Source organism: Oncorhynchus mykiss, chromosome 9 (assembly GCF_057628025.1).
Source record: "Oncorhynchus mykiss isolate SJ-2025 chromosome 9, ASM5762802v1, whole genome shotgun sequence".
NCBI classification, from domain to species: Eukaryota; Metazoa; Chordata; class Actinopteri; order Salmoniformes; family Salmonidae; genus Oncorhynchus; species Oncorhynchus mykiss.
In genome coordinates, this window is record NC_143030.1 from 80924895 (window position 1) to 80944898 (window position 20004).

The window sequence follows — 20004 nt, forward strand, 5'->3', positions numbered from 1 at the left end:
AGTGTGTTGACCAGTGTATTGACCAGTCTACTGCCCAGTGTGTTGACCAGTATACTGCCCAGTGTGTTGACCAGTCTACTGCCCAGTGTGTTGACCAGTATACTGCCCAGTGTGTTGTCAGTGTGTTGACCAGTATACTGCTCAGTGTGTTGACCAGTATACTGCCCAGTGTTTTGACCAGTGTGTTGTCAGTGTGTTGACCAGTATACTGCCCAGTGTGTTGACCAGTATACTGCCCAGTGTGTTGACCAGTATACTGCCCAGTGTGTTGACCAGTATACTGCCCAGTGTGTTGACCAGTCTACTGGACAGTGTGTTGTCAGTGTGTTGACCAGTATGTTGACTAGTGTGTTGACCAGTCTACTGGACAGTGTGTTGACCAGTGTGTTGACCAGTGTGTTGACCAGTGTGTTGACCAGTGTGTTGTCAGTGTGTTGACCAGTGTGTTGACCAGTCTACCGGACAGTGTGTTGACCAGTGTGCTGACCAGTGTGTTGACCAGTGTGCTGACCAGTGTGTTGACCAGTGTGCTGACCAGTGTGTTGACCAGTCTACCGGACAGTGTGTTGACCAGTGTGCTGACGAGTGTGTTGACCAGTCTACCGGACAGTGTGTTGACCAGTGTGCTGTCAGTGTGTTGACAGTGTGTTGACCAGTCTACTGGACAGTGTGTTGTCAGTGTGTTGACCAGTTTGTTGACTGGTGTGTTGACCAGTGTGTTGACAAGTCTACTGGACAGTGTGTTGACAGTGTTTTGACCAGTGTGTTGTCAGTGTGTTGACCAGTCTACTGGACAGTGTGTTGACCAGTGTGTTGACTAGTCTACTGGACAGTATGTTGACAGTGTGTTGACCAGTGTGTTGACCAGTCTACTGGACAGTGTGTTGACAGTGTGTTGACCAGTGTGTTGACAGTGTGTTGACCAGTCTACTGGACAGTGTGTTGACCAGTGTGTTGACTAGTGTGTTGACCAGTGTGTTGACAGTGTGTTGACCAGTCTACCGGACAGTGTGTTGACCAGTGTGTTGAACAGTGTGTTGACAGTATGTTGACCAGTGTGTTGACCAGTCTACCGGACAGTGTGTTGACCAGTGTGCTGACCAGTGTGTTGACCAGTGTGCTGACCAGTGTGTTGACCAGTGTGCTGACCAGTGTGTTGACCAGTCTACCGGACAGTGTGTTGACCAGTGTGCTGACCAGTGTGTTGACCAGTCTACCGGACAGTGTGTTGACCAGTGTGCTGTCAGTGTGTTGACAGTGTGTTGACCAGTCTACTGGACAGTGTGTTGTCAGTGTGTTGACCAGTTTGTTGTCAGTTTGTTGACCAGTGTGTTGACTAGTGTGTTGACCAGTGTGTTGACCAGTCTACTGGACAGTGTGTTGTCAGTGTGTTGACCAGTCTGTTGACCAGTATACTGCCCAGTGTGTTGACCAGTCTACCGGACAGTGTGTTGACCAGTGTGCTGTCAGTGTGTTGACAGTGTGTTGACCAGTCTACCGGACAGTGTGTTGATCAGTCTACTGGACAGTGTGTTGACCAGTGTGTTGACCAGTGTGTTGACCAGTGTGTTGTCAGTGTGTTGACCAGTGTGTTGACCAGTCTACTGGACAGTGTGTTGACCAGTATACTGCCCAGTGCGTTGACCAGTCTGTTGACCAGTATACTGCCCAGTGTGTTGACCAGTCTACCGGACAGTGTGTTGACCAGTGTGCTGTCAGTGTGTTGACAGTGTGTTGACCAGTCTACCGGACAGTGTGTTGACCAGTCTACCGGACAGTGTGTTGACCAGTGTGTTGACCAGTGTGTTGTCAGTGTGTTGACCAGTCTACTGGACAGTGTGTTGACCAGTATACTGCCCAGTGTGTTGACCAGTCTACCGGACAGTGTGTTGACCAGTCTACTGGACAGTGTGTTGACCAGTCTACTGGACAGTGTGTTGACCAGTCTACTGGACAGTGTGTTGACCAGTCTACTGGACAGTGTGTTGACCAGTGTGTTGACCAGTGTGTTGTCAGTGTGTTGACCAGTGTGCTGTGTGTCTTCAGGTCTTCAGATCGTATTGAACTCCATCATGAAGGCCATGCTGCCTCTGCTCCACATCGCCCTGCTGGTCCTGTTTGTCATCATCATCTATGCCATCATCGGCCTCGAGCTGTTCATAGGACGGATGCATAAATCCTGCTACTACATCGGCACAGGTAGACAGGGGATATAACACACACACACACACACACACACACACTGGACAGTATACACGCAGATAGGTGAAAATATGAAGCTGTGGGTAATTCTCCTATAGCAGTCTTGCTACCACGTCCAGAATATACAGTGCCTTGCGAAAGTATTCGGCCCCCTTGAACTTTGCGACCTTTTGCCACATTTCAGGCTTCAAACATAAAGATATAAAACTGTATTTTTTTGTGAAGAATCAACAACAAGTGGGACACAATCATGAAGTGGAACGACATTTATTGGATATTTCAAACTTTTTTAACAAATCAAAAACTGAAAAATTGGGCGTGCAAAATTATTCAGCCCCCTTGAGTTAATACTTTGTAGCGCCACCTTTTGCTGCGATTACAGCTGTAAGTCGCTTGGGGTATGTCTCTATCAGTTTTGCACATCGAGAGACTGAATTTTTTTCCATTCCTCCTTGCAAAACAGCTCAAGCTCAGTGAGGTTGGATGGAGAGCATTTGTGAACAGCAGTTTTCAGTTCTTTCCACAGATTCTCGATTGGATTCAGGTCTGGACTTTGACTTGGCCATTCTAACACCTGGATATGTTTATTTTTGAACCATTCCATTGTAGATTTTGCTTTATGTTTTGGATCATTGTCTTGTTGGAAGACAAATCTCCGTCCCAGTCTCAGGTCTTTTGCAGACTCCATCAGGTTTTCTTCCAGAATGGTCCTGTATTTGGCTCCATCCATCTTCCCATCAATTTTAACCATCTTCCCTGTCCCTGCTGAAGAAAAGCAGGCCCAAACCATGATGCTGCCACCACCATGTTTGACAGTGGGGATGGTGTGTTGCTTTTACGCCAAACATAACGTCTTGCATTGTTGCCAAAAAGTTCAATTTTGGTTTCATCTGACCAGAGCACCTTCTTCCACATGTTTGGTGTGTCTCCCAGGTGGCTTGTGGCAAACTTTAAACGACACTTTTTATGGATATCTTTAAGAAATGGCTTTCTTCTTGCCACTCTTCCATAAAGGCCAGATTTGTGCAATATACGACTGATTGTTGTCCTATGGACAGAGTCTCCCACCTCAGCTGTAGATCTCTGCAGTTCATCCAGAGTGATCATGGGCCTCTTGGCTGCATCTCTGATCAGTCTTCTCCTTGTATGAGCTGAAAGTTTAGAGGGACGGCCAGGTCTTAGTAGATTTGCAGTGGTCTGATACTCCTTCCATTTCAATATTATTGCTTGCACAGTGCTCCTTGGGATGTTTAAAGCTTGGGAAATCTTTTTGTATCCAAATCCGGCTTTAAACTTCTTCACAACAGTATCTCGGACCTGCCTGGTGTGTTCCTTGTTCTTCATGATGCTCTCTGCGCTTTTAACGGACCTCTGAGACTATCACAGTGCAGGTGCATTTATACGGAGACTTGATTACACACAGGTGGATTGTATTTATCATCATTAGTCATTTAGGTCAACATTGGATCATTCAGAGATCTTCACTGAACTTCTGGAGAGAGTTTGCTGCACTGAAAGTAAAGGGGCTGAATAATTTTGCACGCCCAATGTTTCAGTTTTTGATTTGTTAAAAAAGTTTGAAATATCCAATAAATGTCGTTCCACTTCAAGATTGTGTCCCACTTGTTGTTGATTCTTCACAAAAAAATATAGTTTTATATCTTTATGTTTGAAGCCTGAAATGTGGCAAAAGGTCGCAAAGTTCAAGGGGGCCGAATACTTTCGCAAGGCACTGTATATCTGTGGAGAGACAAGTTGTATATTGTTGTGGAGATCAGAATTGTATGTCTCTCTCTCTCTGTCTCTCTCTCTGTATCTCTGTATCTCTGTATCTCTCTGTATCTCTGTATCTCTGTCTCTCACTCTCTCTCTCTCTCTCTCTCTCTCTCTCTCTGTATCTCTGTATCTCTCTCTCTCTCTCTCTCTCTCTCTCTGTATCTCTCTCTCTGTATCTCTCTCTCTCTTTCTGCATCTCTGTCTCTCTCTTTCTGTATCTCTCTCTCTCACTCTCTCTCTCTCTCTCTCTCTGTCTCTCTCTCTCTCTGTCTTTCTCTCTCTCTCTGTATCTCTCTCTCTCTTTCTGCATCTCTGTCTCTCTCTTTCTGTATCTCTCTCTCTCACTCTCTCTCTCTCTCTCTCTCTCTCTCTCTCACTCTCTCTCTCTCTCTCTCTCTCTCTCTCTCTCTATCTCTCTCTGTATCTCTCTCTCTCTGTATCTCTGTATCTCTCTCTCTCTCTGTATCTCTGTATCTCTCTGTCACTCTCCCCCACTCTCTCTCTCCTCCAGACAACTATGCAGAGGATGACCCTGTGCCCTGTGCATTTGCGGGTCACGGCCGTCAGTGTGTTGTGAACGGGTCTGAGTGTCGAGGAAAGTGGGCTGGACCCAACGGAGGAATCACCAACTTTGACAATTTCTTCTTCGCTATGCTGACGGTGTTCCAGTGTATCACTATGGAGGGGTGGACCGACGTACTCTACTGGGTAAGAATTATACTGTACTCTACTGGGTAAGAATTATACTGTACTCTACTGGGTAATAATTATACTGTACTCTACTGGGTAACAACTCTACTGTACTCTACTGGGTAAGAATTATACTGTACTCTACTGGGTAACAACTCTACTGTACTCTACTGGGTAATGACTCTACTGTACTCTACTAGGTAGGAATTATACTGTACTCTACTGGGTAATAATTATACTGTACTCTACTGGGTAACAACTCTACTGTACTCTACTGGGTAAGAATTATACTGTACTCTACTTGGTAAGAATTATACTGTACTCTACTGGGTAACGACTCTACTGTACTCTACTGGGTAAGAATTATACTGTACTCTACCGGGTAACAACTCTACTGTACTCTACTGGGTAAGAATTATACTGTACTCTACTGGGTAAGAATTATACTGTACTCTACTGGGTAACAACTCTACTGTACTCTACTGGGTAACGACTCAAATGCACAGCTTGGAAAATAACCAGAAAAGTATGTCATTGTTTTAGAAGCGTCTGATAGGCTAATTGACATCATTTTAGTAAATTGTAGGTTTGCCTGTGGATGTATTTCAAGGCCTATTTTCAAACTCAGTGCCTCAAACTCAGTGCCTCTTTGCTTGACATCATGGTAAAACCAAAAGAAATCAGCCAAGACCTCAGAAAGATATTGTAGACCTTCTCATGTCTGGTTCATCCTTGGGAGCAATTTCCAAACACCTGAAGGTACCACGTTCATCTGTACAAACTATAGTAAAAAAAAGTATGAACACCATGGGACCATGCAGCCGTCATACCGATCAGGAAGGAGACGCGTTCTGTCTCCTAGAGATGAACGCACTTTGGTGTGAATAGTGCAAATCAATCCCAGAACAACAGCAAAGGACCTTGTGAAGCTGCTGGAGGAAACAGGTACAAAAGTATCTACAGTGCCTTGCGAAAGTATTCGGCCCCCTTGAACTTTGCGACCTTTTGCCACATTTCAGGCTTCAAACATAAAGATATAAAACTGTATTTTTTTGTGAAGAATCAACAACAAGTGGGACACAATCATGAAGTGGAACGACATTTATTGGATATTTCAAACTTTTTTAACAAATCAAAAACTGAAAAATTGGGCGTGCAAAATTATTCAGCCCCCTTAAGTTAATACTTTGTAGCGCCACCTTTTGCTGCGATTACAGCTGTAAGTCGCTTGGGGTATGTCTCTATCAGTTTTGCACATCGAGAGACTGACATTTTTTCCCATTCCTCCTTGCAAAACAGCTTGAGCTCAGTGAGGTTGGATGGAGAGCATTTGTGAACGGCAGTTTTCAGTTCTTTCCACAGATTCTCGATTGGATTCAGGTCTGGACTTTGACTTGGCCATTCTAACACCTGGATATGTTTATTTTTGAACCATTCCATTGTAGATTTTGCTTTATGTTTTGGATCATTGTCTTGTTGGAAGACAAATCTCCGTCCCAGTCTCAGGTCTTTTGCAGACTCCATCAGGTTTTCTTCCAGAATGGTCCTGTATTTGGCTCCATCCATCTTCCCATCAATTTTAACCATCTTTCCTGTCCCTGCTGAAGAAAAGCAGGCCCAAACCATGATGCTGCCACCACCATGTTTGACAGTGGGGATGGTGTATTCAGCTGTGTTGCTTTTACGCCAAACATAACGTTTTGCATTGTTGCCAAAAAGTTCAATTTTGGTTTCATCTGACCAGAGCACCTTCTTCCACATGTTTGGTGTGTCTCCCAGGTGGCTTGTGGCAAACTTTAAACGACACTTTTTATGGATATCTTTAAGAAATGGCTTTCTTCTTGCCACTCTTCCATAAAGGCCAGATTTGTGCAATATACGACTGATTGTTGTCCTATGGACAGAGTCTCCCACCTCAGCTGTAGATCTCTGCAGTTCATCCAGAGTGATCATGGGCCTCTTGGCTGCATCTCTGATCAGTCTTCTCCTTGTATGAGCTGAAAGTTTAGAGGGACGGCCAGGTCTTGGTAGATTTGCAGTGGTCTGATTCTCCTTCCATTTCAATATTATCGCTTGCACAGTGCTCCTTGGGATGTTTAAAGCTTGGGAAATCTTTTTGTATCCAAATCCGGCTTTAAACTTCTTCACAACAGTATCTCGGACCTGCCTGGTGTGTTCCTTGTTCTTCATGATGCTCTCTGCGCTTTTAACGGACCTCTGAGACTATCACAGTGCAGGTGCATTTATACGGAGACTTGATTACACACAGGTGGATTGTATTTATCATCATTAGTCATTTAGGTCAACATTGGATCATTCAGAGATCCTCACTGAACTTCTGGAGAGAGTTTGCTGCACTGAAAGTAAAGGGGCTGAATAATTTTGCACGCCCAATTTTTCAGTTTTTGATTTGTTAAAAAAGTTTGAAATATCCAATAAATGTCGTTCCACTTCATGATTGTGTCCCACTTGTTGTTGATTCTTCACAAAAAAATACAGTTTTATATCTTTATGTTTGAAGCCTGAAATGTGGCAAAAGGTTGCAAAGTTCAAGGGGGCCGAATACTTTCGCAAGGCACTGTATATCCACAGTAAAACGAGTCCTATATCGACATAACCTGAAAGGCCGCTCAGCAAGGAAGAAACCACTGCTCCAAAACCGCCATAAAAAAATCCAGACTACGGTTTGCAACTGCACATGGGGACAAAGATCGTACTTTTTGGAGAAATGTCCTCTGGTCTGATGAAACAAAAATAGAACTGTTCTGACCCACTGGGAATGTGATTAAAGAAATAAAAGCTAAATAAATCATTCTCTCTACTATTATTCTGACATTTCACATTCTTAAAATAAAGTGGTGATCCTAACTGACCTAAAAACATGGCATTTTTACTGGGATTAAATATCAGGAATTGAGTTTAAATGTATTTGGCTAAGGTACATGTAAACTTCCGACTTCAACTGTACATTTAACCTTGGCAGGCCAACAATCAGCATTTCGTAAGACAACATATTTGGTACTATTGTAAAAGTAATTGCTGTACTCTACTGTACTCTACTGTATTCTACTGTACTCTACATTATTCTACACTACTTTACCGTACTCTACTGTAATCTACTGTACTCTACATTAGTCTACACTACTTTACCATACTCTACTGTAATCTACTGTACTCTACATTATTCTACACTACTTTACCGTACTCTACTGTAATCTACTGTACTCTACATTAGTCTACACTACTTTACCGTACTCTACTGTAATCTACTGTACTCTGCATTATTCTACACCACTTTACCGTACTCTACTGTAATCTACTGTACTGTATTCTATTGTACTGTACTGTAGTCTACTCTACTGTAATCTACTGTACTGTATTCTATTGTACTGTACTGTAGTCTACTCTACTCTACTGTGATGCTACATCCCTGTATTACTTTGAGTATATGTCTTTCTTTATTCTCTGTTTCTCCATCTGTTTCTCCATCTGTTTCTCCATCTGTTTCTTCTCTGTTTCTTCATCTGTTTCTCCATCTGTTTCTCCATCTGTTTCTCCATCTGTTTCTTAATCTGTTTATTCTGTTTCTCCATCTGTTTCTTCTCTGTTTCTCCATCTGTTTCTTCTCTGTTTCTCCATCTGTTTCTCCATCTGTTTCTCCATCTGTTTCTTCTCTGTTTCTTCTCTGCTTCTTCTCTGTTTCTCCATCTGTTTCTCCATCTGTTTCTCCATCTGTTTCTTCTCTGTTTCTCCATCTGTTTCTCCATCTGTTTCTCCATCTGTTTCTTCTCTGTTTCTCCATCTGTTTCTCCATATGTTTCTCTCTGTTTCTCCATCTGTTTCTTCTCTCTTTCTCCATTTGTTTCTTCTCTGTTTCTCCATCTGTTTCTCCATCTGTTTCTTCTCTGTTTCTCCATCTGTTTCTTCTCTGTTTCTCCATCTGTTTCTCCATCTGTTTCTCCATCTGTTTCTCCATTTGTTTCTTCTCTGTTTCGCCTCTGTTTCTCCATCTGTTTCTCCATCTGTTTCTTCTCTGTTTCTCCATCTGTTTATTCTCTGTTTCTCCATCTGTTTCTTCTCTGTTTCTCCATCTGTTTCTTCTCTGTTTCTCCATCTGTTTCTCCTCCATCTGTTTCTCCATCTGTTTCTTCTCTGTTTCTCCATCTGTTTCTTCTCTGTTTCTCCATCTGTTTCTTCTCTGTTTCTCCATCTGTTTCTTCTCTGTTTCTCCATCTGTTTCTTCTCTGTTTCTCCATCTGTTTCTTCTCTGTTTCTCCATCTGTTTCTTCTCTGTTTCTCCATCTGTTTCTCTCTGTTTCTCCATCTGTTTCTTCTCTGTTTCTCCTCCATCTGTTTCTCCTCCATCTGTTTCTCCATCTGTTTCTTCTCTGTTTCTCCATCTGTTTCTTCTCTGTTTCTCCATCTGTTTCTTCTCTGTTTCTCCATCTGTTTCTTCTCTGTTTCTCCATCTGTTTCTTCTCTGTTTCTCCATCTGTTTCTCCTCCATCTGTTTCTCCATCTGTTTCTCCATCTGTTTCTTCTCTGTTTCTCCATCTGTTTCTTCTCTGTTTCTCCATCTGTTTCTTCTCTGTTTCTCCATCTGTTTCTTCTCTGTTTCTCCATCTGTTTCTTCTCTGTTTCTCCATCTGTTTCTCCATCTGTTTCTTCTCTGTTTCTTCATTTGTTTCTTCTCTGTTTCTCCATCTGTTTCTTCTCTGTTTCTCCATCTGTTTCTTCTCTATTTCTCCATCTGTTTCTTCTCTATTTCTCAATCTGTTTCTCCATCTGTTTCTCCAAATTCTTCTTCTTCTTCCACTAGATGAATGATGCCATCGGGTTTGAGATGCCCTGGGTTTACTTTGTCAGTCTGGTGGTTTTTGGCTCCTTCTTCGTCCTCAACCTGGTTTTGGGTGTGTTGAGTGGGTGAGTATCACGACGTGTGTGTGTGTGTGTGTGTGTGTGTGTGTGTGTGTGTGTGTGTGTGTGTGTGCGTGTGTATTAGTGTGTGTGCGTGTGTATTAGTGTGTGTACTGGTACGTGTGTATTAGTCTCGGTATTATTTTGTTGACTTACAACCTGGAATTAAAATAGTTTTTTTTTGTGGGAGTTAGTATCATTTGATTTACACAACATGCCTACCACTTTGAAGATGCTAAATATTTTTTATTATGAAACAAAGAATAAATAAGTTTTAAAAAACGGAGATCTTGAACGTGCCTAACTATTCTGTTTCTCCATCTATTCCCTCTATACTATTCACCCCCTCAAGTCAATACTTTGTAGAGGCACATTTTGCAGCTATTACAGCTCCAAGTCTCTTGGGGTATGTCTCTATAACCTTGTCACATCTGGCCACTGGGATTTTTGCAAAACTGCTCCAGCTCCATCAAGTTGGATGGGTTCCGCTGGTGTACAGCAATCTTCGATTGGCATCTAAACTTTCATAGTATTACCACAACGCTGACAACACAGTTAGTCTTTCAATCACCCACGTGGGTATAACCAATGAGGAGACGGCACGTGGGTATCTACTTCTATAAACCAATGAGGAGATGGGAGAGGCAGGACTTTCAGCGCGATCCGCATCAGAAATAGAACTGACTTCTATTTTAGCGCCTGGCAACGCAGACACTCGTTCGCGAGCAGTGTGGGTTCAATAATTGAATAATTTAGATTTCTAAATTTATGGTGTAGTCAGGGTGTGAGTCATACCACAGCTTCTCAAATGGATTGAGGTCTGGGCTTTGACTAGGCCATTCCAAGACATGTCATGTATCCCCTTAAACCACTCAAGTGTTGCTTTAACAGTATGCTTAGGGTCATTGTCCTGCTGGAAGGTGAACCTCCGTCCCAGTCTCAAATCTCTGAAAGACTGAAACAGGTTTCCCTCAAGAATTTCCCTGTATTTATCCATCATTCCTTCAATTCTGACCAGTTCCCCAGTCCCTGCCGATGAAAACCATCCCCACAGCATGATGCTGCCACTACCATGCTTCACTGTGGGTATGGTGTTCTTGGTGTGATGAGAGGTGTTGGGTTTACCCCAGACATAACGTTTACCTTGATGGCCAAATATCTCAATTTTAGTCTCATCTGACCAGAGTACCTTCTTCATATGTTTGGGGAGTCTCCCACATGCCTTTTGGCGAACACCAAACATGTTTGCTTATATTTTTCTTTAAATCTTCTTTGGGATCGGTGTCCCTTCCACGGGACGGTTTAGTTAACATAGGCTAATGCGATTAGCATGAGGTTGTAAGTAACTGTCACGTCATCAAGTGTCACGACCTTAGTTCCTTTCTGATGTCTCTGTTTTAGTTTGGTCAGGAAGTGAGTTGGGCATTCTATGTTTTTGTATTCTAGGTTTTTTGTATTTCTGTGTTTGGCCTGGTATGGTTCCCAATCAGAGGCAGCTGTCAATCGTTGTCTCTGATTGAGAACCATACTTAAGGAAGCCTGTTTTCCCACTATGATTTGTGGGTAGTTGTTTTCTGTCTCTGTGTTTCTGCACCAGACAGAACTGTTTCGTTTTCGTTCGTTCTCTTGTTATTTTGTTTTGTGTTCAGTTTAAATAAATATTAACATGGACGCGCACCACGCTGCACGTTGGTCCGATCTCTCCTACTCCACCTCAGAAGAGGAGGAAAACCTTTACAGTAACTAGAAAATGTTCCAGGACATAGACATATCTGATATTGGCAGAAAGCTTAAATTCTTGTTAATCGAACTGCACTGTCTAATTTACAGTAGCTATTACAGTGAAAGAATACCATGTTATTGTTTGAGGAGAGTGCACAATTGGAAACATAAGAAGTTATTAATAAACAAATTAGGCAGATGTGGACAGTCTTGATACAACATTTTGAACAGAAATACAATGGTTCATTGAATCAGTCTACAACTTTGCACATACACTACTGTCATCTAGTGGCCAACATTTATATTGCCCCTGGGCTGGAATATTACATTATGGCCTTTCTCTTGCATTTCAAAGATGATGGAACAATGAAAAATACAAAAGAACTGTTGGTTTATTCTTTGTATTATCTTTCACCAGATCTAATGTGTTGTATTCTCCTACATTCCTTTCACATTTCTACAAACGTCAGTGTTTCCTTTCAAATAGTACCAAGAATATGCATATCCTTGCTTCACGGCCTGAGCTACAGGCAGTTAGATTTGGGTATGTCATTTTAGGCGAAAATTGAAAAGTAAGGGGGGCATCCTTAAGTTAAAGCAATGGTTTTTTTCTTGCCACCCTTCCATAAAGCCCAGCTCTGTGGATTGTACGACTTAAAGTGGTCCTATGGACAGATACTCCAATCTCCGCTGTGGAGCTTTGCAGCTCCTTCAGGGTTATCTTTGGTCTCTTTGTTGCCTCTCGGATTAATTCCTTCCTTGCCTGGTCAGTGAATTTTGGTGGGCTGCCCTCTCTTTTAGGTTTGTTGTGGTGCCATATTCTTTCCATTTGTTTAATAATGGATTTAATGGTGCTCCGTGGGATGTTCAAAGTTTCTGATATTTTTTTATAACCCAACCCTGATCTGTACTTCTCCACAACTTTGTCCCTGACCTGTTTGGAGAGCTCCTTGGTCTTCATGGTGTCGCTTGCTTGGTGGTGCTGTCATGTATTGTCATGTTGTGTCTCTGTCCTTTCCTTTCACCCTGTCTCCCTCTGCTGGTCGTATTAGGTTACCTTTTCTCCCCCGCTTTCCTCCAGCTGTTCCTTGTCTCCTCCTGACTACCTCGTCACCCCGTTTCCCACCTGTTCCCTTTTTCCCTCTGATTAGTCCCCTATATCTCTCTCTGTTTTTGTTCCTGTCCTTGTCGGATTCTTGTTTGTTGTGTTTCATGCCTGAGCCAGACTATCGTCATGTTTGCTGTAACCTTGTCCTGTCCTGTCGGAATCTGCCGGTCTATCTGAGCCTACCTATGTTTGGTTATTAAAGAAGCTCTGTTTAAGTTAGTTCGCTTTTGGGTCCTCATTCACTCACCGTAACAGAAGAATCCGACCAAGAATGGACCCAGCGACTTCGGATCCTCTCCACTCAGCCGTCGAGATCCAGGGAGCGATGCTAGGCAGACACGAGCAGGAATTGTCTGCTGCTCGACATGCCGTTGAGACCCTGGCCACCCAAGTCTCCAACCTCACAGAACAGGTTCACCATCTCCGCCTCGATCCACCGGCCACTTCCAGGGCTTTCGAATCTCCGGAGCCCAGAATCAATAACCCGCCGTGTTACTCTGGGGAGCCCACTGAATGCCGCTCGTTCCTCACCCAGTGTGATATTGTGTTTTCTCTCCAGCCCAACACTTACGCCAGGAGCACTGCTCGTGTCGCCTACGTCATATCTCTCCTTACTGGACGGGCTCGTGAGTGGGGCACGGCAATCTGGGAGGCAAGGGCTGAGTGTACTAACCAGTATCAGGACTTTAAGGAGGAGATGATACGGGTTTTTGATCGATCTGTTTTTGGGGAGGAGGCTTCCAGGGCCCTGTCTTCCCTATGTCAAGGCAATCGATCCATAACAGACTACTCTATTGAGTTTCGCACTCTTGCTGCCTCCAGTGGCTGGAACGAGCCGGCTTTGCTCGCTCGTCTTCTAGAGGGTCTCCGCGCAGAGGTAAAGGATGAGATTCTCTCCCGGGAGGTCCCTTCCAGCGTGGATTCCTTGATTGAACTCGCTATTCGCATTGAGCGACGGGTTGATCTTCGTCACCGAGCTCGTGGAAAGGAGCTCGCGTTCTCCGTTGCCCCCCTCTCCGCATCACTACCATCTTCCTCTGCCGGCTCGGGAGCTGAGCCTATGCAGCTGGGAGGTATCCGCATCTCGACTAAGGAGAGGGAACGGAGAATCACCAACCGCCTCTGTCTCTATTGCGGTTCTGCTGGTCATTTTGTCACTTCATGTCCAGTAAAAGCCAGAGCTCATCAGTAAGCGGAGGGCTACTGGTGAGCGCTACTACTCCTGTCTCTCCTTCAAGATCCTGCACTACCTTGTCGGTCCATCTACGCTGGACCGGTTCGTCAGCTTCCTGCAGTGCCTTAATAGACTCTGGGGCGGAGGGCTGTTTTATGGACGAGACCTGGGCTCGGGAACATGACATTCCTCTCAGACAGTTAAGGGAGTCCACGGCCTTGTTCGCCCTGGATGGTAGTCCTCTCCCCAGGATTCAGCGTGAGACGCTACCTTTAACCCTCACTGTTTCTGGTAATCATAGCGAAACCATTTCTTTTTTGATTTTTCGTTCACCTTTTACACCCGTTGTTTTGGGCCATCCCTGGCTAGTTTGTCATAATCCTTCCATTAATTGGTCTAGTAATTCTATCCTCTCCTGGAACGTCTCTTGTCATGTGAAATGTTTAATGTCTGCTATCCCTCCTGTTTCCTCTGTCTCTTCTTCACAGGAGGAGCCTGGTGATTTGACAGGGGTGCCGGAGGAATATCACGATCTGCGCACGGTGTTCAGTCGGTCCAGGGCCACCTCTCTTCCTCCACACCGGTCGTATGATTGTAGTATTGATCTCCTTCCGGGAACCACTCCCCCCCGGGGTAGACTATACTCTCTGTCGGCTCCCGAACGTAAGGCTCTCGAGGATTATTTGTCTGTAGCTCTTGACGCCGGTACCATAGTCCCCTCCTCCTCTCCCGCCGGAGCGGGGTTTTTTTTTGTCAAGAAGAAGGACGGGTCTCTGCGCCCCTGCATAGATTATCGAGGGCTGAATGACATAACAGTTAAGAATCGTTATCCGCTTCCTCTTATGTCTTCAGCCTTCGAGATCCTGCAGGGAGCCAGGTTTTTCACTAAGTTGGACCTTCGTAACGCTTACCATCTCGTGCGCATCAGGGAGGGGGACGAGTGGAAGACGGCGTTTAACACTCCGTTAGGGCACTTTGAATACCGGGTTCTTCCTTTCGGCCTCGCTAACACTCCAGCTGTCTTTCAGGCATTAGTCAATGATGTCCTGAGAGACATGCTGAACATCTTTGTTTTCGTTTACCTTGACGATATCCTGATTTTTTCACCGTCACTCCAGATTCATCTTCAGCACGTTCGACGTGTCCTCCAGCGCCTTTTAGAGAATTGTCTTTTTGTGAAGGCTGAGAAGTGCACTTTTCATGCCTCCTCCGTCACATTTCTCGGTTCTGTTATTTCCGCTGAAGGCATTAAGATGGACCCCGCTAAGGTCCAAGCTGTCATTGATTGGCCCGCCCCTAAGTCACGCGTCGAGCTGCAGCGCTTTCTCGGCTTCGCGAACTTCTATCGTCGTTTCATCCGTAATTTCGGTCAGGTGGCAGCTCCTCTCACAGCCCTTACTTCTGTCAAGACGTGCTTTAAGTGGTCCGTTTCCGCCCAGGGAGCTTTTGATCTCCTCAAGAATCGTTTTACATCCGCTCCTATCCTTGTTACACCTGACGTCTCTAGACAGTTCGTTGTCGAGGTTGACGCGTCAGAGGTGGGCGTGGGAGCCATTCTTTCTCAGCGCTCCCTCTCTGACGACAAGGTCCACCCATGCGCGTATTTTTCTCATCGCCTGTCCCCGTCGGAACGTAACTATGATGTGGGAAACCGCGAACTGCTCGCCATCCGGTTAGCCCTAGGCGAATGGCGACAGTGGTTGGAGGGGGCGACCGTTCCTTTTGTCGTTTGGACTGACCATAGGAACCTTGAGTACATCCGTTCTGCCAAACGACTTAATGCGCGTCAGGCGCGTTGGGCGCTGTTTTTCGCTCGTTTCGAGTTCGTGATTTCTTATCGTCCGGGCTCTAAGAACACCAAGCCTGATGCTTTATCTCGTCTCTTCAGTTCTTCAGTAGCCTCCACTGACCCCGAGGGGATTCTCCCTGAGGGGCGTGTTGTCGGGTTGACTGTCTGGGGAATTGAGAGGCAGGTAAAGCAAGCGCTCACTCACACTCCGTCGCCGCGCGCTTGTCCTAGGAACCTTCTTTTCGTTCCCGTTCCTACTCGTCTGGCCGTTCTTCAGTGGGCTCACTCTGCCAAGTTAGCCGGCCACCCTGGCGTTCGGGGTACGCTTGCTTCCATTCGCCAGCGTTTTTGGTGGCCCACCCGGGAGCATGACACGCGTCGTTTCGTGGCTGCTTGTTCGGTCTGCGCGCAGACTAAGTCCGGTAACTCCCCTCCTGCCGGCCGTCTCAGGCCGCTGCCCATTCCCTCTCGACCGTGGTCTCACATCGCCTTAGATTTTGTCACCGGGCTGCCTTCGTCAGCGGGGAAGACTGTTATTCTTACGGTTGTCGATAGGTTCTCTAAGGCGGCTCATTTCATTCCCCTTGCTAAGCTTCCTTCTGCTAAAGAGACGGCACAAATCATAATCGAGAATGTTTTCAGAATTCATGGCCTTCCGTCAGACGTCGTTTCGGACAGAGGTCCGCAATTCACGTCTCAATTTTGGAGGGAGTTTTGCCGTTTGATTGGGGCTTCCGTCAGTCTCTCTTCCGGCTTTCACCCCCAGTCTAACGGTCAAGCAGAACGGGCCAATCAGACTATTGGTCGCATCTTACGCAGTCTTTCTTTTCGCAACCCTGCGTCTTGGTCAGAACAGCTCCCCTGGGCAGAATACGCCCACAACTCGCTTCCTTCGTCTGCGACCGGGCTATCTCCTTTTCAGAGTAGCCTCGGGTACCAGCCTCCGCTGTTCTCATCTCAGTTCGCCGAGTCCAGCGTCCCCTCCGCTCAGGCTTTTGTCCAACGTTGCGAGCGCACCTGGAAGAGGGTCAGGTCTGCACTTTGCCGTTATAGGACGCAGACTGTGAGGGCTGCTAATAAGCGTAGAACTAAGAGTCCTAGATATTGTCGCGGTCAGAGAGTTTGGCTCTCCACTCAGAACCTTCCCCTTAAGACGGCTTCTCGCAAGTTGACCCCGCGGTTCATTGGTCCGTTCCGTATTTCTCGGGTCATTAATCCTGTCGCAGTTCGACTTCTTCTTCCGCGATACCTTCGTCGCGTCCACCCGGTCTTCCATGTCTCCTGTATTAAGCCCGTTCTTCGCGCCCCCGCTCGTCTTCCCCCCCCCCCCCCATCCTTGTCGAGGGCGCACCCATCTACAGGGTCCGCAGGATTTTGGACATGCGTCCTCGGGGCCGTGGTCACCAGTACCTCGTTGATTGGGAGGGGTACGGTCCTGAGGAGAGGAGTTGGGTTCCCTCTCGGGACGTGCTGGACCGTGCGCTGATCGAGGATTTCCTCCGTTGCCGCCAGGTTTCCTCCTCGAGTGCGCCAGGAGGCGCTCGGTGAGTGGGGGGGTACTGTCATGTATTGTCATGTTGTGTCTCTGTCCTTTCCTTTCACCCTGTCTCCCTCTGCTGGTCGTATTAGGTTACCTTTTCTCCCCCGCTTTCCCCCAGCTGTTCCTTGTCTCCTCCTGACTACCTCGTCACCCCGTTTCCCACCTGTTCCCTTTTTCCCTCTGATTAGTCCCCTATATCTCTCTCTGTTTTTGTTCCTGTCCTTGTCGGATTCTTGTTTGTTGTGTTTCATGCCTGAGCCAGACTATCGTCATGTTTGCTGTAACCTTGTCCTGTCCTGTCGGAATCTGCCGGTCTATCTGAGCCTACCTATGTTTGGTTATTAAAGAAGCTCTGTTTAAGTTAGTTCGCTTTTGGGTCCTCATTCACTCACCGTAACAGGTGCCCCTTGCTTAGTGGTGTTGCAGACTCTGGTGCCTTTCAGAACAGGTGTATATATACTTAGATCATGTGACACTTAGATTGCACACAGGTGGACTTTATTTAACTAATTACGTGACTTCTGAAGGTAATTGGTTGCACCAGATCTTATTTAGGGGCTTCACATCATTCCATTTTTATTTTTTATGTTGTTGTTTTTCAACAATGTATTTTTCACTTCACCAATTTGGACTATTTTGTGTATGTCCATGTCACGTTCGTTATAATGAATGTCGGACCAAGGCGCAGCGTATGATGAGTTCCACATAATTTAATTAAAGAAGTGAAACTTTAGCCTAAGACTAAACAATAAACTAACAAACGACGAACCGTGACTACAACACTAATTCAAAACATAAACAATATCCCATAACCCACAGGTGGAAAAAATGCTACTTAAGTGTGATCCCCAATTAGAGACAATGATAGCCAGATGCCTCTAATGGGAATCATACCAAACACCCCAACATAGAAAAAACAACCTAGAACCCCACATAGAAAATATAAACTAGACTAACCCCCCAGTCACGCCCTGACCTACTCTACCATAGAAAATAAAGTCTTTCTATGGTCAGGACGTGACAGTCCATTACATGAAATCCAAATAAAAATCTATTTAAATTAGCAACAAAATAGGAAAAACAAAATAGGAAAAACGCCCAAGGGGGATGAATACTTTTGCAAGGCCCTGTAGTTTGTATGTACTCGTGTGTGTGTGTACTAGTGTGTGTGTGTGTACTAGTGTGTGTGTGTGTACTAGTGCGTGTGTATTAGTTTGTATGTACTAGTGTGTGTGTGTACTAGTGTTTGTAGTAGTTTGTATGTACTAGTGCGTGCGTGTACTAGTGTGTGTGTGTACTAGTGCATGTGTGTACTAGTGTGTGTGTGTACAAGTGTGTGTGTATTAGTTTGTATGTACTCGTGTGCGTGTGTGTACTAGTGTGTGTGTGTGTACTAGTGTGTGTGTGTGTGTGTACAAGTGCGTGTGTGTTAGTTTGTATGTACTTGTGTGCGTGTGTGTACTAGTGTGTGTGTGTGTACTAGTGTGTGTGTGTGTATTAGTTTGTATGTACTAGTGCGTGTGTGTACTAGTGTGTGTGTGTACTAGTGCATGTGTGTACTAGTGTGTGTGTGTACAAGTGTGTGTGTGTGTGTGTGTGTTAGTTTGTATGTATTAGTGCGTGTGTATTAGTTTGTATGTACTCGTGTGCGTGTATTAGTGTGTGTGCACTAGTGTGTGTGTTCTAGTGTGTGTGTTCTAGTGCGTGTGCACTAGTGTGTGTGTTCTAGTGCGTGTGCACTAGTTTGTGTGTGCTACTGCGTGTGTATTGGTACGTGTGTGTGTGTGTGTGTGTGTGTGTGTGTACGTGCCTGACATTATGTGTTATGATCCTACAGAGAGTTCTCCAAGGAGAGAGAGAAGGCCCAGGCGCGAGGGGACTTCCAGAAGCTGAGAGAGAAGCAGCAGATGGAGGAGGACCTGTCTGGATACATGGACTGGATCACACAGGCTGAGGACATGGATGAGTTTGACGAGGATGGTAACAGACGTGAGTACCGTGTGTGTCTAAAGGGGGACATAACCATTCCCACTGTAGGGTGAATTGTGACACAACACTATGCACCATTTATAGATTATGACATAGGATTTTAGATGTTTTTTATGAAGTACTTAAGATGCCTCAAGGAATGCTTTATGAAGTCTTAATGTATGCTTTATGAAGACCTAATATATGCTTTATGAAGCCTTAATGTAGGCTTCATGAAGCCTTAATGTATGCGTTATAAAACCTTAATGTATACTATATGAAGCCTTAATGTATGGTTTATAAAGCATTAATGTATGCTATATGAAGCCTTAATGTATACTATATGAGGCCTTAATGTATGCTTTATGAGGCCTTAATGTATACTATATGAAGCCTTAATGTATGCTTTATGAGGCCTTAATGTATACTATATGAAGCCTGAATGTATACTATGTGAGGCCTTAATGTATGCTTTATGAGGCCTTAATGTATGCTTTATGAGGCCTTAATGTATACTATATGAAGCCTTAATGTATACTATATGAGGCCTTAATGTATGCTTTATGAGGCCTTAATGTATGCTATATGAAGCCTTAATGTATACTATATGAAGCCTTAATGTATGCTTTATGAGGCCTTAATGTATGCTATATGAAGCCTTAATGTATGCTTTATGAGGCCTTAATGTATACTATATGAAGCCTGAATGTATGCTTTATGAAGACCTAATGTAGGCCTTTATAAGTTGTAGTTCTTTTAAATATGTAATTCGCAGAAGGGGAAACAGTGCCACTGTCCGCCCCACGGCTGTTGTTTTTGTTTTGTTTGACAAAGGAGCGTCGTGCATCATCTGTTCAATGATGTCAGAGGGGGGGGGGGGGGGGGGGGGCGGTGTTGTTTACAGTAACTTCTTGATCGTTGTAATATTTCACGAACAAATGTGGCAGTTTCACCATTAAGAATTCCAGCTTTCAATTGGGGATCTACAAATTCTAATGAACTCTGTCATTGTCTTTAGGTACTGCTGCAGTCTTGACTCTGGGTTAGGGTCGTTATAACAGAATGGACTGGGTTAGGGTCGTTATAACAGAATGGACTGGGTTAGGGTTGTTATAACA

The 20004-nt window shown here is 44.9% G+C and overlaps 1 protein-coding gene across 4 annotated transcripts in view; it reads left to right on the forward strand.

The window, feature by feature from the left end:
* Positions 1-20004, forward strand: part of cacna1fb (calcium voltage-gated channel subunit alpha1 Fb) — a 204660-nt gene that overhangs the window by 51926 nt on the left and 132730 nt on the right. For all 4 annotated transcript variants that reach the window (XM_090185540.1, XM_036989057.2, XM_090185541.1 and 1 more), the window contains exons 6-9: positions 2047-2199; positions 4490-4686; positions 9488-9591; positions 18756-18907. In XM_090185540.1, coding sequence (XP_090041666.1) covers positions 2047-2199; positions 4490-4686; positions 9488-9591; positions 18756-18907 — 606 coding nt within the window. The remainder of the gene's footprint in view (positions 1-2046; positions 2200-4489; positions 4687-9487; positions 9592-18755; positions 18908-20004) is intronic.